At 36.5% G+C, this 27,388-nt stretch overlaps 1 protein-coding gene across 6 annotated transcripts; it reads right to left on the reverse strand.

The window, feature by feature from the left end:
- Positions 1–10,435: 10,435 nt before the first annotated feature.
- MAMYB (Duplicated homeodomain-like superfamily protein) lies at positions 10,436–27,167 on the reverse strand. Of its 6 annotated transcripts, none has more exons than XM_039031783.2 (2): positions 26,166–27,167; positions 10,436–10,931 (listed from the first exon to the last, which is right to left on the reverse strand). In XM_039031783.2, exon 1 carries the CDS (start codon positions 27,134–27,136, stop codon positions 26,201–26,203), a length of 936 nt encoding a protein of 311 aa, XP_038887711.2. In that variant the 5' UTR covers positions 27,137–27,167; the 3' UTR covers positions 10,436–10,931; positions 26,166–26,200. The 6 variants fall into 6 exon arrangements, with proteins under 6 accessions (XP_038887711.2, XP_090170303.1, XP_038887708.2 ...); XM_090314177.1 differs by lacking the exon at positions 10,436–10,931 and adding an exon at positions 14,723–15,356; XM_039031780.2 differs by lacking the exon at positions 10,436–10,931 and adding an exon at positions 14,723–15,365.
- Between the last annotated feature and the right edge of the window lie 221 nt (positions 27,168–27,388).

Below are 27,388 nucleotides of genomic sequence, written 5' to 3' on the forward strand. Positions count from 1 at the left end.
TTCTTTTGTTATCTATTTTTTATTGATGATTTAACAAATCAAGTCAAATTTTGAAAATTATAAAAGTTATTTAAAAAAATTATTTTTATTTTTAAAATTTTGCTAAGAATTAAACCATTATACTTTATTACAAATCATTGTAAGAAACGTAGATGATATAAACTTAATTTTCAAAAACAAAAATAAAAAAAATCAAATGGTTACCAAACGAGTTTTAGTTTTTAGTTTTTGGTTTTTTATTTTTTGTTTTTGAAAATTAAGCCTATAAATACTACTTACACCTTCAAATTTCTTCATCTGTTATCTAATTTTTATCAACTGTACTTAAAAAAGTAGCTTTTGATTTTTTTTTTAAATGGCTAAGAATTCAACTATTGAACTTAAGAAATATGCAAATATTATAAGAATTGAGGAGGAAAAAAGCTTAATCTTCAAAAACAAAAAAACAAAACGGTTATCAAATGTGGCCTAAATAATTAATTTTCCTAATTTATATATCTATCGAGAAATTTCCTTTTCCATTTTACAGTTCTACATCCAAACACAAATTTTTAATTGTAATATAACTCAACTCTCCTAAACACCCCCCGATATTAATCTAAAGTTGAAAATAATATTAATTTTGTCGTTAAGTTTTGGGTTGAGATTTCATTTGGTAGTTAGGTGGCAAAGTGTTATATTTTAGTCATTCAATTTTTAGTTTGTTTTTATTTAGTCCATAGGTTTTAAAATTTTATAAGTTTATATTTGAGAATTGAGTTTTGTTTCAATTTGGTCCTTAGGTTCCAAGATTTTATATTTTTAGCATTAAATTTTCACTAAATACTCATTTTCTATATTTAATGTTATTTTCTATTAATTAATTAAAAAACTAAAAGGAAAATGAAAAATGAAAAATACTTATATATACAAAGAAAAGTTTGCTTTGTGATAAACTATAGTTGGACAATTGAGTGGAGTGCAAATTAGGTGCAACTAAGAATGCATCTAAGCATCTTATCTTTATTCTTATCTACTTTCAGGTTCATTTTTGGATTCTATTTATAGTCTCTTCACTCTCAAAATGTTCATTTTGATTTTGAAGCTTTGGTTCTTGTTCACTTTGTATTGTCAAAAGGTGACAAATTTAATTCCTATTTCTAAAATTTTAACATAAAATTCATACACAATAAAAATCTATTTATACAAATTTATAATCACAAGAAAATTTAGTAAATGAAGTGTCATGCTAAAATTTCAATAAAAAATGAAAATGAAGGAACTAAAACATTCATTTTTTAGAGTACAAAGATCAAAATAAATATTTTAGAAGTATAGAGATCAAAATGAACAAAAGTTACAAGAATAGGAACTAAAATGAATCAAAGTTGAAAGTACTAAAATCAAAGTAGTATTTAGTATTTAAACTTAAACTCTATCTGGTTTATATATCTTTTGTGTTAAATTACTCGTTTAATCTCTAAACTTTCAAGCCTACATCTATTGGGTCCTTGGACTTTAAAATGACTAGTTGGAAACATGTATGATGTGTCATATTCATAACTTTTCAACTATGTGGTCCTATGATCTTCTCTCGAAGATGCCCAGCCTAAAGGCTAACTCTAGTCAATATTTTTCGTGAGTCTTTTACTCTGTCGGACCTCAGGCGAGGCTCTTCCATCCTTTACTGAGCTTACTTTTTCTTTTGCTGCACGACCTGCATCGAAAATCCACTCAAACAGTTGCACACGTGAGGATCAATTTGCTCATCATCATCCTTGTTTTTAACTGAGTGTTCTCAACTCGATGCTTGCAACTTGGCTTGCTCTCAATGTGTGTCGCCCCTTTTGTACATTTCAACACTTTCAACTCTCTTAATTGGCTTCCTTCGACTTGACCTTGCCTTTACTCTATGTTAAGGCACTTTCGATGCGTCAAAGCATCCTTCTTTCATCCTGGTTCTCAACTACTCAGTCATTCCACTTCTCATATCATGTTGAGGGAAAATACTGGGATGAGTCATGACCTTTTACAAAGTCAATACTACTTTATCAAAGCCCACTTTAAGCTTCATGCTGAATCTTGAGTCAAGAAATTGCTTAACTTGCAAACCAGGGTAAACCTTGCCTCTAGCCGAGCAAAGACTAGCTTTCAAACACCCATTGGGTGCCCATCGATACTCAACGATGTCATCCCAGACCTTAGAATGAAATAAAGCTTCTTTTTGCATTTGGGCACTTCGAGAACTGACCATTGGGTTGTTCGTACTTATCGGGACTAACCAAACATCCACCAACCGCACATTATCGTGACATAATGACACTTGCGACCATACTATGTCATTTGAGGATACTGTGTCATAACACAGGTTATACTACAACCTTTGGTCATTTCGAGAAGGCATTATGTTGGCACACTAGGACCAACACTGTTATTGGGTTATTCCTCCTCATGAGATGTTTCCCAAGACACTCACTCTACAACACTCGGTCACGCCACTACACACCCATATGCCATGTGATAGCTCACTTAGGCATCTTAGCCTATGGGTGGTGGAGAGCCAACACCATGCCTAAAGGATCTCAGTGAAGAGAACCTTGAGCAGAAGCAAGATCGTCCCAATTCCCATTTTTTATAGAATGAAATTTTTACATAAAAAAAAAAGAGCACAAATTATGCATTTACATAAATTACAGCATGCTATAAAAATATGGTTTTAGAAACCCTTACTTTTGAAGACAGATCTTCAAGAATCCCTCAAACTAGAAGTAGGCAATACCACGATGGCGACCTTGGTATTCTGAAGTAAAGAACCCGGGAGTGGTGAGCTTTGACTATTTTGGAATGAGGGAATGAATTTAGAGTAGAGAAGATGATGAGGAATTGTGATTGATCTCTAAGAACAAGAACTCACAAAACGTTTTTGTCTCACTCATTATCAAGAAAAGAAGACTCTCTCATTTTCTCAAAAATGCCAAATATATCATCAACCACCACTTACGTGGGTGGAGAGAAAAAATAGGGGAGGGAGTTGTAACTCCCTCCTAAATTCAAATAAATTAATTTTAATAAATAAAATAATAAAATTAATTTATATAAAAATAATATATATATATATATACATATATATTAAACTACATGTTATATTAAATATGATAACTAACTTATCATAATATATATATTAAACTACATGTTATATCAAATATAACTTATAACCTATAGATTTAATATTGTATCATATACAATAGAACCTATAGATTCTTTTCTCTCTTATATGACATTTAATATAAATCACATTTATATTAAATTTAACAATTATGAATCCAATTCATACAAGTAATATTTGAATCTTATTCAAATATTTATTTCCTCTCATAAATGTTATAATGTATCAAATAAATTATAATAATCATATCACATATAATCAAAATAACTTAATTATATCATATATAATTAAATCCCTTATTTATTTTGAATAATTCATATTAATCCAAAAACTTATTCTCATTTAATCCTATTGAGCTACCAAGGAGACCTCATGGATTTGTAGCTTCAAGCTCCAACGGTACATGAATAATTAATCAAACTCTTTAATTAAATTATTCATCATCTATTAACTATCGGGCACTCCATTAAAGACCGATAACTACACTCTTTGCACTATAGATATATTTCTGTGTCCATTGGATATAACTAATCAACAGTACGATGACTTTAAGCAGGGGTGCATTGTCGACTCCACGATGGAGGCCGGGTATGTAGCGGCTTGTGAAGCTGCTAAGGAGGTCGTTTGGCTCAAGAAGTTCCTGACATATCTTGAAATTGTTCTAGACATGTCTATGCCCATCACCCTCTATTGTGAAAATAGTGGTGCTGTGGCAAACTCCAAGGAGCCCAGGAGTCACAAGTACGGCAAACATATAGAGCGGAAGTATCATCTCATCTGCGAGATAGTGCATCGAGAAAATGTGATAGTCATGAAGATCGCTTTGGAGCACAACGTTGCTGACCTGTTACAAAGGCTCTCATAGCTACAGTTTTTTAGGGTCACCTTCTGAGCATGGGTCTACGGGACCGCCCTCATCTGGATTAGGGCAAGTGGGAGATTTTTGTACTAGGCCTTAGTGCCCTAGTTTATTGTTTTGTACTAGTTGTTTGTACACCCGACTTGCTTTGGGACAAGTGGAAGATTGTTGGAGTTGATGCCCTAAACTCTCATTGGGTCCTGTAGTTTGTAAACACTATATTGAATAAATGCTTGTGATGTAATAATATATGATATTTTTCTTCACTATTGTCTATGAAACATTGGATGTTTTAATTGCTTTACCACAAACCAATAAACTAAGATCCCTGGTTATCATTGTAACTTAAGCATGTATGTGGAGACATACAGGTGGACCATGCCTTAAGTGATAACCAAAATGGTCTGTAGTATATGGATATAGGAGAGAAACCTTATTCTGGTAACGCTACGGATGTGGCTCACTTTGTAGAATAGTTACAAGTGTTGTGACTTGCTACAGATGGTCTGATCCTAATCATTCAAACATGCGAGCGAGAGCGTCTTATACAAATGAGTTTGTATAAGACCGAACCATGAAGTGTTATAGTCTCGTTATATAATGTCGTTCATGACAGAGACTTCACTTCACTGAGATGACCATCGGTAACATGACCTCAATCCCAAGTAAGTTGGGAACTCCTGCCTTTGAGGATGATCCTTTGATTTGCATGGGTGCTAGTGGCCAGATTGCCGATTCAAACCTACCACTTTGGGGATTCGTCTGATTTGGGAGCTGGAAACTCAGCTACACAAGATGGAATTCACTCCTTCCTCGAAGCAGGGGCAAGTAGATAGATTACTCCCTTAAAAGTTGATTCTGGGGCTTGAACGATGTGGTGCCACACACCTTCTCATGGCCCGAGAGGTGTCCACACATAGTAGGACTATGTTGTATTGTTCATTAGAGAGATTAGTGGTACTTAAGGAGTTAAATATAACTATAGGGGCAAAACGGTAAATTGGCCTAGCTGTACTTACGAGCATCTGTGAAGGGTTATCGTACTGTTCATTGGTTATATCTGATGGACACAAAAATATATCTGTGGTGAGAAGAGTGCAGTTGTCGGTCTTTAGTGGAATGTCTGGCAGTTAACGGATTGTGGATCTCGTGACTAAAAAGTTTAGTTAGCTATTCACGTACCATTGGAGCTTCGAGCCATAGGTCCATAAGACCCCCTTGGTAACTCAATAGATTCAAGTTGAGAATCAGTTTTTGTGTGAGTTTGAAGTGTTCAAATTGACAAAAGGGAGTTCGATTATATATGATATGATTGAACTGGTCAATTATATATGCTATGGTTAACATGATGTATGAGATACATTAATTGGAGGAAAATGATATAAATATGATTTATATCTAGTGGAGGAAAAAAAGACTATGGTTTAGATGTTGCATATGATGTGATATTAAACTATAGGTTATAAATATAATATGATTATATGTATTTTTTAATTCAACAATTATGAGATAATTGTTGGTTTTTCTCCATAACCGTACAAGATAGTAGGAGGTTACATTCAGTTTTTGTAACTGAAGGATAAAATGAAAATAGTTTTCATTTTGCAAAGATATCGGTTAATCGCTTCACAATTGAGTACACTGCCCATCATTTAGTAAACGAGAGCCTACACGATAGGTCAAGTGATCCTAAACGATCGTGTACGTGTGCGGGCTTCCTAAACAATTGTCTTGCTTTTCTAAGTGATCGCGTGCTTATGACATGTAGATATGCATGTCATCTTAAGCCTTTTACTTAGAATTATGAAGATTGTTAGGCAGAATATGCGTCGATCATGCTAGGAATTCATGAGAAAAAGAGTTTTGCGTTGATCAGCATGTCAAATCTCAGCTAACCCATTACTTTGCGTTAATTATGTGTTCAATGTTCTATTTTTGTAGCCAATGCAGGAAATGAATGCAAAAGCGGAAACCGAACCATCGCATAGACGACCGCTTGTGGAGAAACACTCCATCGCAAGGCAAACACATCGATTAATGCATGGATATTTTGGTAATTAGCCGTATGCATCTATCGTTTGGGAATTGCGCTCGTTAAGCGATTGCGGTCATCATGTAGAGTTGCAGTGTTAAGTGAATGCGGCCATTGAATGATTGCGGCTACGTGACAACGTATTCTAATGGGATCAATACAAAGTTGGTGGAATGAACGCATTAACGCATCTACCTCGAGAAAATCCAAAGCTAATGCTGACATTTCATCTACCACGCCATTGGTGGCAGAGGTTTAGAAAGGACTAACACGCCGAACGTCAGACTCAGAGCAGTCCAATTAATGTTGTCGTCGATCCAAACTATATAAATAGAAGCCGATGAGTAGAAATTCAGATCATCCAGAGATTATCCCTTCATCCGGGGATTTTCCCCGCGATCTAGACAAACTGCGTGAGAAGATGGCTGAGAGTTTTTCACCTCCTTCATCCATTTCGAGTGAAAACCGGAGCCTTCAACCAGAGTTACGAGAGAGTCAGTTCCTCCACGCATCTATGGCACCACTGGCAACCTTGATGCACATCCGCTGGAAGCGAATCTTTTCTTCCAGCTGGTCATTTCTTTTCCTTTCTTTTCTCATATTATATTGTATAACATTTTGAAATTAAGAAATTAATATAATGTATTTTCAATGCATTTCTCTCTTCCTTTGACTTCATCTCCATCTTCTTGCTTAGCATCTTTACTTTCATTGCAACACTTAGTGAGATTGCTTGGGTATTGCATACTTAGTCATGTGGATTAGGGATATGAAGCATGTAGCAACCCACTGAGAGGTGTGCATTGTGCGAGTATGTGAATAATCTTATTTGCTTAGTGTGAAGCTGCTGCAACGCCTGTCTATGGGCTAACGCATTGCTTGTTTATGAGTGAAGTCAGCAACAATCAACTGCCCGAGAGGATAAGTGGTTGGATGCATTAAGCAATGTATGTGTTGTTCACTAAGGATAGTAACAACCTTGCATCAACAAGCTCATGCATTTGTCTTGCTTATGTTGTGCCCAACATCCCTTTAGAGCTACTCGAGAGAGAGTCTAAAGAAAGAACCTAATGACTCGAGAGAGCTAGGTTAGAATCTAGACTCGAGAGAGCAAGATTAGATCGGCATAAGGGAGAGATAGGGACTTAGAGATAAGCTCTGTTTGTCAACACTTCATCGCATGCACCCTAGGAATAGGAATGATGATATGTGGTCGCCTTGTTTGTGTATCATTCGCATAGACAAGAATTAGATGCTTATGTGTAGGCCCTATAGACACCTCTGCACATACATTGCATGCGTTATAGCATTAGAAGCCATAACATTCGCACTGAGAGATGGTTTACTATTGTATGAGTGTTGCATGATCGCATTAGTTTGTGCTGACTAAGGTTCCCTTGCGGTCGCTCTTAAGGGTTGCAATGAAAACATCTCCACATTTTTTCCATTTTCCCATTCATTTATTTCATGTCAAGGTTTGTTGCATCTCTACCTTTCATGCATATTCTCATTGCGTTGTCTATTAGATAGGAGTAGAAGTAGGATTAACATAGCAATATCCCCTCCATTCTTTTATTTATACCACTGCATGCACAATCACCACAAACATATAGATACAAGTCCCTGTGTTCGACCTCAGATTACCCGAGAAACTTACGTTCATGTTATACTTGGCATGAACGCAAGAAAACTTGTGGCAAGATGCATGGTCATTGCATACATTCGTTAACGCATTTCCATTCCAACGCATGAACATCGACGCATGGCTATCAACGCATATTTTAGGAACATGCATTACAATAATGCGTCCAAGGGAAGTTGGTTGTCGAGTAAAATTGACTTCCAATTTCCGTGCATCACTCGCGCAAGAGATTTTACTAAACGATCGTCTAAACGATCATCCACAATTTACTATACGATCGTGTACCTTTTACTAAACAATCAAGCATCCGTCTATACGATAGACTTCAGATATCTCCCACTTGCTTGGTCGTTGTAAACGATCGTCGTTTCCTCCTCCCCTCTACCAAATCCAACAGAGCCCACACTTCAAGAATACCAAGGTTTCTAAGTGGTTGTGTCCTCCTTGCTACCCTATTCATGAGAAGTACATTCGGTGTAGATGACAGCGTGATTTGGTGGACGATAGACTTTACGATCTCAGCGACAGCGAGAGTTGTTGGCTTTACGAGAGCGAGATTTAAAGAGAAGAAGAGTTCTTCAACTGGTATGTCTCTCATTTCTTTGCATTTAAATTTGAAAAGCATACCGTAATTTGTTGTTAAATGTATAACTTGTATATTTGTTAGTGAATGCGGTATTTTTGTCATAATGAGTTTGGAACGATCTTGCTTCCCCTCATAGGTACTCTTTGATAAGAGTTCTTTCAATATGAATTGCTCCTCACTTCGCAGACTTTCATGATCACAAGGATTGGAACCATAGACATTGGGTAGACCGACGTTCTAGCTAACAACTAAACTAAGATCCCTTATTACTATTATATTACACACAATTGTAAAGACATGATAAAGTAAGCCCTCCCATCAGAGCAAAATTAATTTAGAAAATTTATTTGATATTTTTACCCTCAGGTTGAATTATGTGTTAAATGCCTTTTTGTCCTTAGTCTTAAATAGAATTAGCTTGAGCTTGGTTGATTCTTTATGTTGCCTCTTGAATTTACAATGTTGTTGGTTACATTTAGAAATCATGTTGATAGGAGAAAAGAAATGCAAAATTATGTGTTCATGTTTTAGGGAGAACTTTATTTGTAAGTTTAATTTCAGTGATTTGTTTGCTTGAACTTTGACCACTAGTGTAATTTGTTTGCTTGAACTTTGACCACTAGTTTAATTTCAACCTTTAACATTTCTTATTGAATCAACTAATCCTGACCTTATTCTTTATCCTTGATTTGTTTGCTTGAACTTTGACCACTAGTGTAGAAGCATCCCGCTTTCCTTTGTTGCTAGTTATTGGAGTTGCACATTTTATATCTGATCCCCCTGCCATTATCTCCATTTTCCCTGTTTTACATACATGATCAAAATTTGATGTTTTCAACTACATTAAAATAAAAATAAAAACATACCTCGTCATCACTGTTGAGAACTATTGACCCTTTGTTTGTTTGTTTGTTTTTTTCCACCAGTTATTCTAGTTGCTCTTAATCTTTCGCTGGCTCTGATTTTTCCTTTGTAATGTTTGATTAATCGTAAATTTATAAGTTTTATACAAACAACCAAAGGGCGAGATTTTATATCATTTTCATTAATCGTTTATGTTTTCAACTTCTGAAAAAACGACGTTATTTTATATCCCAAAAGTTTTGAATCTAAATATTTAACAATAAACCACGTTCTTATATCTAAAAACCCAATATTAAATCTTTGTTTATTTTTAAAAAATAATGGAATATTTATATATTATCTATAAACAGTTTCGTTCAGCACTGTTTTCATCTCTTCAATGTGCAAACAAGAGGTAGACCCGATTGCAATACATGATTAAAAGAAATTTGGGAATTGCAATGCTGTGTGGAATTAGAAAATTTAAGTAGATTCCAGACCTAAGCAGATTGCATTGCACAAAATTTAAGCAGATTGCAATCAGTGAAGTGCTTAAAGGAGGTGCTTAAAAGATCTAGAAGCAAGTATTTAGATTCAATACGGTGGAGAAATATTCGATATCGTGCAAAAGTCCCTTGAAGATGTCGCTTGAAGCTATCAAGAAGGAGCTTCAATGTCGAAGGTCAAGCGCTTGAAGTTGTCGAGAAGGTATTTCTTCTCTTAAACGATTTTTGAAGTGAAGGTCTTTCTTCCGTTGAACCGTCCCACCTTCTTCTTTCGTTGAACAATTTTTAGGGAATAAATGTTTGGTTAAGGTTTTGCTTTAAATTCATTGATTACCATGTGAGGTGTGATGGTGGATTAGACCGAATGCATTGTTTAGTGTGTGATAGGTATAGGTAGATTGTATTCGTTGTTTTCAAACGGTTTTGAAACCCTCAAACCTTTATAATTCCATTGGGGGTAGTTTTGACAATTGTTAATCTTTATGTTTTAATTTTATATGCCATTTGCTATTTTTACAATTTTAAAAAAGTTTTTGCTATTTATCCAAATGAAAACTTAAATTTTGCAATTTATCTAATCAACCCATTAATAAATCTATTGTTTTACCAATTAGTACATGCCGTAAGATTTTCCCTAATCACTTATTGCAACCCCAAAGAGAGCCTAAATTTGTCTTCACCCATCAGCTTGGGTCAATCGATGATCTTATCAATAAGGATTTCCTTATTCGAACAGATTCAAATGCAAGTAAATAAATGGGTTGACCAAATAAATAGAAAAATTTAAGCATTCATTTGGATAAATAGAAAAAATATTTTAAATTGTAAAAATAGCAAATGGAATATAAAATTAAAAAATAAAGATTAACAATTATCAAAACTACCCCCAATGGAATTCTAAAGTTTGAGGGGTTCAAAACCGTTTAAAAACAACAAACACACTCTACCTACACCTATAACATGTTGCACAATGTATTTTGACAAAGGGTCTAACCTACCATCACACCTCACACGATAATCAATGAATTTAAACCAAAACCTTAGCCAAACATTTATTCCCTAAAAATCATTCAACACAAGAAGAAGGTGGGAGGGTTCGACGGAAGAAAGACCTTCACTTCAAAAATCATTCAAGAGAAAAAATACCTTCTCGACAGCATCAAGCGTTTGACCTTCGACATTGAAGCTCCTCGACAGCTTCAAGCGGCAGTTTCAAGGGACTTTTGCACGACATCGAATATTTCTCCATGGTATTGAATCTAAATACTTGCTTCTAGTCCTTTTAAGCACCTCCATTAAGCTCTTCACTGATTGCAAACTGCTTAAATTTGTTGCAATGCAATCTGCTTAGGTCTGGAATCTGTTTAAATTTTCTAATTCTGTACAACACTACGATTCCCAAATTTCTTCTAATCCATGCATTGCAATCTGGTCTACCTCATGTTTGTACATTGAAGAGATGAAAACAGTGCTGAACGAAACTGTTTATATATAATATATAAATATTCCATTATTTTTTCAAAAATAAACAAAGATTTAATATTGGTTTTTTAGATATCAGAACGTGATTTTATTATTAAGTATTTAGATTCAAATCTTTTGGGATATAAAATAACACTGCTTTTTTTAGGAGTTGAAAATAGAAACGATTAATGAAAATGATATAAAATCTCGCCCTTTGGTTGTTTGTATAAAACTAATAAGTCTACGATTAATCAAATATTACAAGCTATGAAAAAAGACAAAGTGGAAGGAAGAAGCAGAGCCAGCGAAAAATTAAGAACCAGAATAACTGGTGGAAAAAAATAAACAAGTAAAGGGCCAATAGTTCTCAATAGTGACGACGAGATATGTTTTTAGTTTTATTTTAATGTAGTTTAAAACATCAAATTTTGATCATGTATGTAAAACAGGGAAAAACGGAGATAATGGCAGGGGATTAGACATAAAACATGCAACTCCAATAACTAGCAACAAACGTAAGTGGGATGCTTTTACACTAGAGGTCAAAGTTCAAGGAAACAAACCAACGATAAAGAGCAAGGTCAAGATTATTTGATTCAACAAGAAATGTTAAGGGTTGAAGATCTTATAGATCTAAATTGCCATGCAGGCTGTGAAAAAAAAAAGATAGAACCAAACAAGAAAGGAAGAAAGGACGTAGTAGAAGAAGAAGAGCAACATGAACTACATGAGGGAAATGTATGATAATGTAGATTTTATGAAATCATCTATTAATTACAATGTATTTGTTAAAGTATATACATAATATAATTACTAAATAATGAAACAGGATGAACAAGATAGTAATGAGTATGAAGAGGAAGAAGAGAACCTTGAAGGGACATGTAAAAACGTGCAAGATGAAAACAAAGACAATGATGAAGAAAAGTCACAAAATCATGGGGAAACAACACTATCGAAAAAAATACCATCTAGTGGATAGTCAGACAAGAGGATAGAAATAAAGAAAGGAAAAAAAGTAATCATCTATGGAATGGATATATGTGAGGTATTCTTACTTAAATATTTACTGATAGTTGTAAATATTAGGTAATAACTAGGTCAGATAAAGGAAAAGGAAAAGTAACAACATGCCAAAAAGGAAAAACAGTCGAAATGATAGATCCACGTGAGGTATTTTTACTTAAATACTCTGTACCTGTATTTACTATTAACATATTATTAATCTTGTGTTTCTGGTTTATTTCAAATGTGTTAGGACTGTTTGTATCTTATGGATAGTGCAAGGAGAAATGAACCTTTGAAAATAACTTGCAAACAAAGACTTCTGTAATTGATAAACTCAAGGAGAATTTAAATGAGAAGTTACAATAGAGATTTAGAGAAACTATTTTTGGACATTTCCTTGATTTTTCCATTACAAATCAATCTTCCCAACTGTTGTTACATCTAATTTGGTTTGAGAGAGTTTGCATTTCTTCATAGGGGGTCGCGTACTGAAATTTGGTTTGAGAGAGTTTGCATTGATAACTAGTCTAAACTGTGATGAATTACCAATAATTGATAAAAGTGGGATAAAAGGAGGAGGTAATATAAGAAAAATGTACTTCGAGGATATGAAAGTTGTGATTAGGTATTTTCTTAACATAGCTTTTAATGTTAGCAAGGCAGGATGTGAAAGTGACAAGATAAAAATGGCGAGTTGTATTTCTTGGAAAGTTTCCTTCTCCCAAAACAAGATTCAGTGAATGTGAATATAGACCACATCCTAATGGTCGATGACAATGACCTCTTTGATAACTACCCATGGGGAAGGGTTGCTTTTAATTTACTTGTTGATGTTATGCATAAAGCAATACACAACAATGGTAAATTAGGAATATCAATTGTTGGGGGGGGGGGGGGGGGTTAAGATATTTGGTTCAAAAGAGATATAAATAGCTTTACAAACAAAATAGACATAGAATCTTAAATTCTAAACTATAGACTAACATTTTATTTCCTTGTTTACTTGACAGCTTGAAATTTGTCCATTACTAGCAACCCCACAGGAAATGACTATGTCATATTTTGCTCCATTCATCAAGGAGGAAAAAAGGGTCCTGCAAGAGGTCGAAGAAGAAATGAGCAGATATAGGCCGAGAAAGAGAGTGGTTGAACTATCCTTGAATAGAAGACTCGGTTTATCATTTGACAAAGATGAAATGGAAAGGTTTGAAGGACTAGTGAAAATACAACAATTAATGAACACAAGGATGGATGAAAACTTTGATGCCATGAAGATTAGTCAGCAAATCTTGACGAAGAAGATAGATGACTTGGTGGAATAGTTAAACAAAATGATTGACTACATGAAGACTACACAGGTTGTTCAATCACACGCATCAACAAGCAATCTGTTTATGGTATGTCAACTAACTACACCGTATTTATTGTTTTTCATAGTACGAACCTATTATGAATTATATGGAAGCAACCTACATCCCAGTTCGAAAAGGAACTAGATGGTATTGAGAAAGAACAAGAAGAAAAAGAAGAAGAGAAGCAGTTGGTTGATGCTTATGATGCTCCCACAATAGTTCGAAGAAAAGATGATGACAAGGGCGAAGAAGGCCAAGGAAACAAGGTTCATGGATTGAAAATACCATCAGCAGTACACAAAGAAGCATGCCATGGAGATAAAAATAGGGAGTCTGAAGAAAAAGGAAGTAAAGAACCAGAGATCAAGGTGAGTTGATATAAGCGTGTTGCAGATTATATCTTTTAATAATACATGGAAATTGACTAGTAAAATTGATTGAGATAGGACAACTGATGAGAGGAAAATGCACTCTTTTGATATGCGTTGATTTCTATGCATTGGTGGTCATGCGTTGGACTAAAGAGTATACAATATGTGTTAATCGTATATGCAATGACCATGCGTTCCTATCACAAGTTTTCTTGCTCTCTCAACAAGTATAACGAGAACGCAAGTTTCTCGGGATGATCTGAGGTCGAACATAAGGACTTGTAACTAAATGATGTTTGTAGAGTAATGCGTTTGAGGCGGTGAATAAAAGTAAAAAGAAAGAAGTTAAAGGCGGTGAATAAAAGTAAAAAGAAAGAAGTTAATGGACTATGCGCTACTCCTACTCCTAGCTAAACAGATTAAGCAATGGAAGTTTGACTATGAGAATTGGTAGAGATGCGGCAACTATTAACGCATAATAAGGTGCATAGAGAAATAGAATTGTGGAGGGAATAAATTCACCGCATCATTATGCTTGGTTGCAAGAGTAATCCTAGCTCACCACACTAACGCATCGCACACCTCTTGGTGGTCAGCCACATGCTTATATTTCTATAACGCATGGTTGCGTTGAGCATAAGATTATTCCTATCTTTAGGAACACTGCTTATTTTGCTTAGTGAGTTCCATTACTTACCCTCTCGGGCAATTAGCTATAGCTAGCTCGTAGACAAGCATTGTGATAGCTTTGCACTAAGCCAAGAAGATAGGCTCACTATATTTGTGCAACGCACATCTCTTGGTGGTTTGCTACATGTCTCATATCTCTATACTACATGATTGTGTATGTGATAACTCTTGCAATCGACACTTAACTAAATGATGAACGTAAACGATGATAAAGAAGAAGAAGATGATTAAGATGGTGCTGAATAAACTAAAGAGAAGCATTGATTACAAAATGTATTATTGTCTTAAGCCAAAATGAAATACAATACAGAGATAAGAGGAGAGGTGGAGGTCTACATGTAGGCAATCTCTTGCTTCCATCAGAAGTACATCAAGGCTGCCGGTGGTGCCATGGATGGGTGGTGGAGAAGTCTCTCTCAAGCTCTATCTCCGACAAAGCTCCAGTCGTCACTTGGAAAAGGGAAGTGAAGAACTCTCAAAGAATGTCTGCTCGCGCTCTCATCTGTGATCACAAGAATCTGCCTAAGGTAGAGACTCAAATGGCTTGAATTTGGGCTCCAAGGCTCCTCTTATAGAGCTCAAACGTTGACAACATTGGTAGTCCCGCTCTGAATCACTGCCACTTCTGACGCGGTAGGTGAAATATTAGCATCATCTTATCTTTTTTATACTCCCAAGGTATACGTTCATGATCGTTTCTTTTGAAGTATCAACGCATTCCACCCACCTTGCGATCAACCTTCTATCACGGTTATCACTCTATAGCTGTAGCATTCCATGCGACGAACTAGTCTTCATGAAGATTAACGCATGCAATCAACTTTGCGATGGTCTGGGATCAACGCATATGATCGATTCCTGCAATAGCTACAAAAGTAGACATTTTAATACAGAATAACACATGATATAGGGTTAGCAAGGATTTTCAGTGCTGGTCGATGCAAGTTCACTTTTCCACATGAATTCTTAGTATTATCAATGCATATTCTATTCACCAGCCCTCATAATTCTTAGTAAAAAGCTATAATAGCTTGTATTTCTACAAGCTATCAACAATCAAGAAACTGATGAAGAAATCAACGAAGTGATTCGATAAATTGATGAACGAGAGATTTACAAGAAGTTGGAGATATCAAACAAGCGAAAGACAACAATATTTGTATGTTTCTTTAAAACTGTACAAAATTTAATTATTATTTTTAAGTCCATATTAAATAAATTATTTGGACTTTTTAACGTATTAACAGAATCACACTCCTAAAACTTCAACAACTAAGATTCTTCAAGAGGTACAATCATTGTGGTGCACGGGTCAACCAACAACCAAAAAAGCAAGAGGTATAATATTACAACTAATGTGGATCTTGAACTTATATACAACTAATGTAAATCTTAATAAATTGATGAAACCTTTGTGTAAGTAAAAAAAAGTTATGGCAATGTATGGAGCAACAATTCAAGTGATTCTTGTGTAATCAATGTATGACCATTTTTTTAGAAACTGATATCTCTTTTCCCAAAATGTTAAAATAATATAAAAAATAGCATATACAACTAATTTATTAAGAATGTGAGAAATGTACCGCTAATTTATTAAAAATGTATGTATACAATTATGAAAAACAATATAGAGATTTGAATAAAATATATGGATAAAAGAAGTTTTAATAATGTATGGATATTTCAAATATAAATTTGGTAGAAAAATCTCGATATTTTATTAAGGTGAGATAAATTCAAAAAAATGGTTAAACAGAATCTAAAATAATAATAAAATATATAGATTATGTTAACTATATGAGGAACATTAGGAGGGCAGTTGTCCTTGACAAATATCAACAATTACTGTAAAACTCACACCTTACTTTTTCCCCTTTTTAATTATGTTTATTGTTTAAGTTAAGCAAAATGCTGGATTAAATATCTAAGTTAGATTGGATTTGTGCATTCTGAGGTAAAGGATGAGTTTGAAGAAGGAAAATGGTTAAGTATGGAAACTTAGGTCTCAGTACTTATTAATTTGGTTTTACAAAAAGAAATTCTGGCTAAGTGTTAATCGTGCTGAAGGGTGCTTGAGCATCGAGTGAGCGCAAGGCAAGCAACGAGTAAATGCTTGTCACACCCTGTCCCGGGCCCGAGGAGAGGCGTGAGGGACCGCAGATACCACCCTTTTGTAAAACCTACTATCCATGTCTACCTTACTATAGTCAGTAAACTTTAAGCCAAAGATGTAATCAACAATTATTTGACTAACTCATTTTATTACCAACAACACAACGTTTATACAACTCTCAGGCTTTACTACAAAGTTTACATCAATGAATCTAACAACCAGAAGCGTGATTATGGCATGACAGACCTTGACCTTAGCAGAACCCTGGAGCTCCTCAATCTCAGCTACCTGGGGGGGGGGGGGGGGGGGGGGGAGATAAGATAAAACATGGAAAACGTGAGCTATAAAGCTCAGTAACTGACAACTTTACAAACATAAATTTGATTTCATAAATTCATTTTTGGGAAAACAATTCCACAATCAACAATAATCACATAACAAAATGTAACCTCCCCAACCTATCAACTGGATAACCCCGACATGATCATGTATCTTCCCCGGGTATTCTCCGCAAATAACCCGCGATGACTAACGTGGACACAATCCTATAGTTCGCTGAATATATCGATAATTTCTGCTAGACATGCTTGGGTACATTGACAGTTCCAGTCAGGTACCTTGACAATCCTAGCCAAGCGTCCACAAGGCATGCTAACAATATCTTGGGTGCAAATCCCGTTCCAACACAATGACACACGCATTATGACAATAACACAAAAACAATCGAATCCAGATAAAACACATTTCCCGGTCATGCTAATATTTCAAATAAAACCTATATATACAATCACATATATAGATAGAAATCACTCATACAAATAGTAGAATAACCACTCACCTTGGTTGGTTAGGAACTTTCCTGTCCGAAGTTCTTTAGGTTTCCTTGGTTTCCTTTTTGAACCCTAAATTCCAGGTTCAACTATAAACTTAGATTACTCATAGTTCCAAACCTTATTTTAAGATACTTCCTTCTTTAAACATGTTCTAAATTGTCTCAGAAGGCTTACCTTAAAATCTTAGCTCAGAACTCCTCGTGGTTTGGCGGAATCCTCTGATTATCAAGACTAGCTCAAGCTTACCCGAGAGCTCGACCATTCTATCTTTTCCTCACTCTCCAGCCTGATTCCTTGGAGTTTCTTCTCCGGCAGCCCTGCCTTGAAACCTAGACTCTCTAAGCTTTCAAGTGGCTTTGAAATCACTCCAAACACACGAGTATTCTAGGAGAACTCCTCGTCCCAAGTTGATGCTACTTCCAGACCTCACTGTCCGACATCATCTCCTCCCCTTGGAATCACTTGACCAATGCATGGTATTGCTACCAACGCATGCCCTCCTTGATCAATACATAGCCTCCTCCAAATCAGCTCTCATACACTCTTCCTAATGACCTTTGAAGAGAATTCAAGTTATGATATGAAAAGAAGTCCTTGGCCCTATTTATAGGCGTCCAAAGTCCCTCCAAGGCCGACACCTCCTATTTGGTTGCATGTCCAGTCGTCCTCTCTTCCTTTTGCCAACGCAACTCCTTGCCATAACCAGCTTGAAGTGTTAGCTTCTCCTTCATCCAGCTCAACCTAACCGATTTGCAAGCTCCTTGGTGCATCCACCTCCACTTTGAGTTATCTTCCTCATGCACACTTTCTTTGCATAGAATCCTACGTGTCCACCTTCTACTAACTTAAACTTAACCCTTTCTCGATTAGCCATCATCAGCCCATGGCTTTCTCATCAACGCATCTCTTGGGCCATACTAAACTTAAGACATCGCAAGTCCTTGGTCGCATATCCTACTTCCCTCGCATGGCTCATCCTTGACTCATGCACTCAACTCGAATTATGACCATTACACTCTTCCAATGCTTGCTACTAGCTCAAGCCTTGTCTTATGCGCCCACATGCCCTCAGATGTCCTTAGCACAAAGCACATCACCAACGCATAACAACCCTTGGGTCAAGCTAGGTCTCAACTCAACGCCTCATGGTATATCTCACCATCACCTAGCATGTCCTTGTTGCTTGCTAACGTCCTTAGTCTTTTGCTCAAGATCAACGCACACTAACCTCACAAGCCTTATGTACTGCCAGCCTTAGCAACACATAGACACTTTCCCATGCGCCCACCATGGCTTGCCTCATCGTCTAGTTCATCGTGTAGTTCTTCCGCTCATCGCCTAGCTCATCGTCTAACGTATAGCCCATCGCATAGTGTCTGCGCCTATCGTATAGTGCCTACACCCCATCACACAGCTTCATCATCTAGCGATCTCTCGCTGTCAATGATCTCGTTATCGTGTATCTCTCGCTCATCGCATAGCGCTGACGCCTATCGTCTAATGCATTACGCCCATCGTCTAGCGCGTCCTCTTATCATGTAGCGCCATTGTCTAGCGCCCGCGTCTGTTGTGCAACACCCCATCATCTAGCACTTCACCTATCGCGTAGCGCCCACGCTCATCATGTGGCACCCATCGTGTAGCTCTTATGTCTATCGCCCAGCGCTTGCACCTAATGCATCGTCTAGCGTCTACGCTTATCGTCTGGCGCGTCCGAGCTCATCGTTTAGCGCTAACGTATAGTGCTATCGTCCAGTGCTTACGCCGATCGTGTAGCGCCATCGCCTATCGTGTAGCGTTATCGTCTAGTGCTATCGTTTAGTGTCGCATGCTTCTACACGATCGTTCGCGCGCATCACACCAACGCCCAGCGCCTTGCACATACTAGTCAGCACACATGCCTAGTCCCAGCGCCTTGTGCTCATTGCTCTCGCTCACGCAGCATCTTATCATCCCAGCGTATGAACAAACTTTGGGCAGCGCCTCTTGTCAATGCTTCGGCCAACATGCGTCCAACCCTCACAAGCTCAACGCATGGTATGCATCCAACTCTCATAAGCTCAATGCATGGTTGTCCTTGGCTTCCATTCTTATTCTCTTATAACCTCTATAAACTTAAGTCTCATCTCATGCGTTAATGTTTCCTAACACCAAAAGCATGGTTATCCTTTGATTTCATACTTAGCCAAACTTTTACTAGTTAAGGCTCATCTCAAAACTACTAAACAAATCTATTTAAACACTTAGAATTTTCCTTTCTTCAACATAGGATTTAACTTATACTTAGTTAACTCCCTTAATTACCTGCTTAAGTAGAGAAATTGAGATCCGGGTTTCACAATGCTGCAGAGTGTCGAGTATAAGTAATCAAGATAGGGTCGAGCATTGAGTAAAGGTTGCTGAGTGTCGAGTATAAGTGATCAAGGAAGGGGTCGAGCGTCGAGGGTGACTGAGGAAGGATCACGTGTCAAGTACGACCGATCGAGTAAGAAGCGTGCATCGAGCGAACTCCCAGCTCCGAGTTTTCCCATTGAGTATCGAGTCCTTCCATCGAGCATTTAACAGAAAGTCACAGAATTTTCCATCAAGTAAGGACCTTTCTCCATCGAGTTTTTCTAGCGAGGATCGAGTTGCTCGAAACGCTCAGTTTTAAACTTCTCTTTTAGTTACCTGGATAGATGACTCAATCTCGACCCTTAATCTCCACTTAAGGGTGAGGTGGCTTAACGAGATTTCATCTAAAGGGCTGGACAGTAGTGTAAAAAGGAAGAGAACTTCAAGGGCTCGTTTTGGAAGATTTACTCAAGCAAACCAGGCGAATTTGATACCATTGGAAAGCTCTACGAGTTTAGTTTCTGAAATTGAGCCTTTGGAAGGGAGTTCTCGTCGGAAAGAGGGCCGGAGAAGGAAGGAAGAGTCGAAGGTTCATTTTCGGGCGTTTTCAGGCACTCGATGAAGAAATGTAGATCTAGACCGAACCACTTGGATTTTCAAGCTGAACTTTAAGGTATTATCAAGAACACCATTTCAAGTAAGTTTGTAGAAGGAACCTTAGCAAGAAAAAGTCTAGGGTTCGAGTTACATATTTTGGAAGTTAAACCTAGAATCTTTACTCAAGCAGGGAGTTGCGGTTAGGGCTATTGGGAAAGATTTAAAGGGTCAAGTTAAACGACAAAGAGTTTCACACTAAACCTTTGAGGTAACATTGTTATCGAAATTCCGCTCATGTTTGGAAAACGAACTTTCTTAAAATGAGTTCTAGTTTTCAAGTTACTCACGTTAGAAGTTGAATTTGGAAAATGTTGAAAGATTAGGCAACCCCTTGCTAAGTATGAGCTTAGTTAAAAGAGTAGTCTCAAAAGGGAGGCCAAAGTAACAACTAAACTCTTATTCTTTTATGTGTAGGAGCTACGTCCATTGGGGAGGCATACAAAGCTTAGGAAGAACCAAGCCCAGGGATCCGTGAGTGACTAAATGTTTTCAAATATGTTCACAAAAAGGACATGCGTTCCAAATGAATTCCATGCTAACGTTCATGGGTTTTCCAAGCAACTAAAGTTTATACTTATGTTTTAAATGAGTTTTACTAATCCAAATGTATGTTAAGAATGTATGAAAAAGTAATGCAACTACATGTTATTAATTGTGAAGTATGCATGTTGAATGGTAATGATGCTCTTAGGGAGAAAGCTAAGTAAGTGCTAAGCCTAAAGCTTATGATGCTCGAATCTTTTATGAATGTTACATTTCTAATATACAAGGTACCAAAGGTATAGAAGGTATCCGAGGAAGTAGCTAAGGTGTTGACGATACTTAGTATATTCCACGTGCACGTAGGAAGTTCTTTATGAGAGGCCGAAGTATGGGTCTCTTGGCTACAGTCTTTATAATGGGACCAAAGTATGGGTCTCACGGCCATGAATGCTCATTGGGAGATTGAGTTATGAATGCTCGTTCTCAACTAAGGTTTGATGGCATGATTGATTATAATGCTATGATTAATGTATGGTACTATGCAAGTTGTTTGAGATTATTTTCCAGCATGTTGTTTATTAATATTAAAGCATATGAAAGGTTTGAAAAGAAATGTATTTCTATATGTCACTCGCTGGGCAATCAGCTCACAGTTTTCAAATGTTTTCCTTTTTCCCAGGTAGCGGTCAGTTCCTTCGCGATTGAATCCACTACAGCTTGCCACCTAAAGTTTGATGACCTTAGGAAGAAGCTTAGGTTAAGCTTGTTTTGATGTATACACATTTGGAAAGGAGTCGGAGACTTGTGAAACTTAATTTCTTTTAGGACACATGTTTATTTTGACCATCTTATTTCGTTGAACATATGTTTGTTTTGGAACTGTAATTAAGACTTGCACTATTTAATTTCATGGATGTGTTTTGCCAAGTCGGTTGCATATTGAGGTTTCAAGCAGGTTCACTTAAGTTAGGTAGTAAGTGCTGGCATCTAGGTCGGTAACTGCTGTTGTCATATCCTTTTTCGGTTTTAGAGGGTAAACCAGGAGAGGGTGTGACAAGTACCCTGTATATATACCTTGACCCTATTTTCTATTTTGGAATTACCTGGTATTTGTAGTTTCATCAACAACATCTACGAACAAATCAAGGGCAAATCAGGGATTTAGAAACTTATGGCCATGTGCATGTTACATGAGTTGCCATAATTCTTGTTCCTGGACGGTTTTTTCATTTTTCAAAATAAAATCTCAAATTCCGCCATATACTCCAATTCCCCTAAATAAATCTTTGAGAAAGGTGTAAAAAATCTTGTCTCAAAACAATTTTTGCAAGATGATAAGCAATCTTATCTTGCTTCTATTTTCGCATTGAGCCTAAAAAAGGGATAAAGAATTCTCTTGCAGACTACCTTGCTAGAGAAACACCTTTCTTCTAAGAAGAAATCCCCTAATATGCCTCCGAAAATTTCCTCCCAAAAATAAGGGAACCTTCTTCCAGTCGAAAGTAAATCAACCTAGTTCTTCAAGGACTACAAGCTCAAAAGGCAAAAGGCCAATTACTCAAATCTTCTGCACCTGCTCCAATGAGTACAAATAGTTACGCTATGGACACCGACTTAAAAGTCATATCCAGGAGACGTCTAGGCTTTATTTCAAAGGCATTATCAATACAGTCAGGTCCTTTAAACCTACCACCTTAACCTTCTACAACTCTATTACACCCTTCTGGTGTACAAAGTCCAAATAAAAGGTCATCAGTATCCACCTATGGTCCCTCAAGTTGTACAACCAAGAGTATTCAAACCCAGACCGGCAATCGTAGGATATTTTACCAAAACTACTCTAGTTGATCTCGTAATTGAGCCAGTGTTTGATGGACCATACATCCAATAGGTCTGTTCCCAAATTTTTCCTCATGGATTTAATTTTCTTCCGAAGGAAATTTCAAAAACCAAAACTTTTTACGAGTCTATTTTAATAGACACAAACTCTATTGAAATTACTCAGGTCCCAAATCGTTCTGATCCATAAAAACTCATATGTTAAAATTGAGAAGTTTCAAAGTTTTGATACCATCCTACACGAATCAGGGGATATTTGTACCTAAGAAATTCTCAAAACCTTCAAACCACAATATTATACCTACCGCAATTACATGCGTGCATAGTATTATGTTATTTGGTTTCAATTTTATAACCATTCATGGTTCATTACATTTTGTAAGCAAGCTTACAAAATGCATTTCTTATATGGTTTCAACAATGGTGGACGTACTTCAGAGTCTCTAAAAAAATATTTCCAGTAGAAGTTCATAGGTCTTATCATTTATTTTAAAATAGCATCTATGTGTCACCACTTTAAAAAAACGTATAAATTCACTTTATATTTCCAAATTCCTTGGATCTTTTGCTAGAACTTCCAACTAGGACCATAAGAAAATTTTAAAGTGTTGAGCAAAGTCCTCATCAAATGGTGGGAAAATTTTGACCATTCCCACTTAGAGATCTCAAAGATAAAGGTTTGATTTAATGTCCACGTTCATCTTCAAGATCTTACTTGATAAGAAGATGAACAATTTCTTTTAACAAAGAACTCAATTCTAATTTCCTTGGCAGGAGAAGCTTCCCAGACGAATTTACCTCAATCATCAATACTATCGTGCAACCAGACCACAACAAGAATCAACCAGGGGAACAGAAATATGCTAATTACTCTCCCTCAGTAAACAATGAAGATAATGACTACGATCCATACATCGACTTCGACATTAATGACCCATTTTTGGATTCCTAGTCAAATTAATCCATGGTTAGGGTTTAACTAAAAACAAATGTTCACGATAAGACCATTGTATTCTATTCTTATCATTCTATAATTCAATATGGTTTTCTTTATTTTGAGTGTGCTTTTAATCTGTGCAGATCACTGTCGTTTGAGACGATCTACAATTGAAGGGGTGCGTGAGGTAGATAGCAGCTTCTGAAGTGGACTAACCAACCACAGGTCACGCAAACTAAATCATAAGAGTTGGATTGGATTAGGTGTTTAAAGAATCGACCGGCAACTCTTTGATTCAAGGTGAGAAAATTCAGTTTGACCTAAACTGAACCGACCTATCATTTTAGTGTTTCTTTCAAGAACAATTGTTCAGATTACGTCTCCTTCAACTTTTAATCGGCAACATACTCAAAGAGCAGCTCGAGCCTCTACTTCTCCTTCAACTTTATACCGATTGACAGATCGACAGTTCGTCTTCTTCAACCTGCAGTTGACAGTGCGTCTCATTCAATCTCAATCTTCCGCTATCAACACATCTCTCTATCAACATTCATGTCTTCTTCTTTGCCTCTTGTAGACCCTTCCCTTTAATCATCCATCTCAACATCGCCTCGCCAGTCGTCCACCACCAGCAACGGTAAGTTTATATTTTGTATTTCTCTAAGTTGAATGCTTCTTGTTTTGTTCTGTGATGATCTCTCTGCTGATTCATTTTTCAAAGAAGCTTTGTTCCTCTGATTCCATGGGAGAAAGCTGTTTGGTTTTGGACAAAGGATAATGGCCTTGCAATATATAATTGCATAATCCTAACATTTCTATCAATCAATTAAAATTGCAATGTTGACCCTAATATGATTTCTTAGACCAGGCAGGGCCAAATTGTCCAGCAGTTAGAGAGGGAGATAAAGTGGTTGTGAGTTTGTATAAGGTTTTCACATGCACCAGATGGGTAGCTCAACAACCAAAAAGACACCCTTAATTAGAGATGTACACGAGATGGGAATGTCGCAAAATTCCCTATAGAGATCGGGGGATTCTGACAGGTTTAATTCTCCATTAGTTTTTTCCTTATTTTATTCATGGATTAACAAAATTTTAAATTTATTCTCATCTTTACAAATTTTTTAGAATTTACTATATTAAATGGGTCCTTTACAATATACTTCTGTTCAAATGAAACAATATAATTTTTTCTTATAAAAACAATGGTATTTTATGTACAAAAATATAAGTAGACTATTTCATCCTGGTTTAAAATTTAAATATTACAACATTGTGGTCAATAGCCTTCAACTTAAACATGAAAAAATTATGATAAGAACTAGGCTAATATAATTTTTAGGGGAGTTTTCAAAAATAGAAAAATAAGAGAATTTATTTACACAAAATAACAAAATTTAATCTTCTTTAATAGAGGTTGATAGAAGTCTTCTATCAGTGATAGAAACTGATAAAAGACTATCATTGATACTATGTGATAGATGATGACAGACTATAAAGCACAGACACAGATACGGCTACACAATACGGATACGATCGGATACAGCGTTCGTCAATTTCTGAAAAACTAAGATACGGACACGTCTAAGAATGTGTTATTTTTTTATATATATTTTTAAATATACATATTTCTAAAAAACGAGGATATTGATACGTTGAAGATAGTATTTTTCTTTAAAAAAATCTAAGATATAAAATAAATTTAGCATACAAGTTAATAAAAATAATACAAAATAGAATACAAACACAAAAATACAATACAAAAAAAGCAAAATCTAAGATATTGAAGTATAATAGTTAATAAAATGCAATAGAAAAGTGACTCATATTGCAAAGAAGAAGAAGATTAGAAGAAGTATGAAGATAAACGAAAACTTATTCATTGAATTGTTGAAGATATCCAAATGGTTTATATTTTGGTAGACTTTGTGGGGACTCAAATGTGAAGATGGAGATTAGATGATTCTAGTCTAGGATTTGGTCCGTTATTTATTTATTTTTCCTTTAAGTTTTGGACTCGAATATTGAGTTTTTTAAATAGGTTACCTAGTTTTAGATTGGGAAAGATTGGATGAGTTATTTACGCGTAGAAATAGATGCGCATATAGTATTTGGAAGTATCTAACTCCCATTCTAATGGGTAGACAGCTACTCAATTTAACCCAACTCAACACACGAAGAGTCCTATCATCACCTCCTTCGTAATGGAGTCTTAAAGTCCAAATCTCTACCCTTTGAAACTACCCTGTATTTGCCTCAAATCTTTAACCAATTTTCATGATGCAATATTCTATAGAAAACGAACACGATATTTCATTGCATCAAAATGCAAGCAGATCCATCCAATCAACCAGTGGAGAAAAGGAAATGGTAACTTGCAAAAACTTGATATAATCAATCAAATGTGTAACAGAGGAAAAAAAGATGCTCTATTGAGATGGAAAAATAGACAATTAAACATTTTCTATTACCTCTTTGATCTTTGATAAACTCCATTTCTATTCTCTCAGATGTCATTAGCAGCTTTAGAATTTCGAAAATCCCTTTTCAATTCCCCAACTCTCTTCATACAAGCTGCCTTCGTCTTCCCTGGAACAGCAGCTGCAATTTTCTCCCATCTCAATGCCGAATCCTTTGGAAACGTTTTCAAAGCATTGAGCAATGCAATGTCTTCACCAGAAGACCAACCGGCGACCTGACCGTCGACGACAGCGGTGGCACCTTCTTCATTGACGTTCTCAATTCTCTTATCCATTGGTTTCCTCTTCTTCAGAAATTGAGCATACGAATCCTCATCGCCTAATTTCTTCTCTCCCATTTCCTTAGCCATTTTAATCACATTCTCCACTTTATGCCTTCCACCAAACGCCTCTGCAATTATCTCCCACCGTCTCGGTTTCCCCACAGGATGTTTCGTCAATTGCTTCTTCAAAAACCCTAATTCCGCTTCGTCCCATTCTGCCTCCTCGATTGCAAAATCGACTCCATTTTTATTACTCTGATGAACTCCTCCATTCCTGTTCTCAATTTTTGAAGAGGCTTTTTCAGCAACTTCGATTGTGCCAACCGCGATTTCCTCGGATCTACGCGGTTTTGAGCGCTTTTGAACGGGTTTCTTCTTGGCATCGTCCTCTACTTCGGGTTCTTCGTTGGGAATTTCGAGAATCAGACCTCGACCGACACGAATGTCGCCGCCGGTGAGGGAAATTGGGGCGAAAGGGCCGAGAAGAAGCGAGAGAGAAAGCCAGATGAGAAGGGATCTGAATGGTTCGAATTGAACGAACAAAATTGAGAGAATGAGAAAAATGGAAGAGATTACGACGGTGATTGAGACAAAGAGCTTGCTGGATTGAGATTCAGTTTGGAGCTCCGTCGCCGAAGATGGATTGGCGCGAGAGTGGAAGAGGAACCTGGGCTTCGCATCTTCGTCCAGGAACTCCATTTTCGGTTCAGAGCTGAAGAGAAGAAAGTTTGACCATTATGCAATTTATAGGTCTGCTGTGCTGAAACCAAACGACGTAGTTTCTTTGATTGGATCATTGGAGGCTTTTCCTTTTCTTTTTCTTTCTTTTTCTCTCTTTTTTTTTCTTTTTTTAAATACCAACTTATACTCCAAATCTAGTAGATTGTGTAAGAACCAAATGTCTAAACTAGATGGACCACTACCTTGGAAGCAAAAATCTGGCACGACCAC

Source organism: Benincasa hispida, chromosome 5, assembly GCF_027475165.1.
Source record: "Benincasa hispida cultivar pf3 chromosome 5, pf3_genome.v1.1, whole genome shotgun sequence".
NCBI lineage: Eukaryota > Viridiplantae > Streptophyta > Magnoliopsida > Cucurbitales > Cucurbitaceae > Benincasa > Benincasa hispida.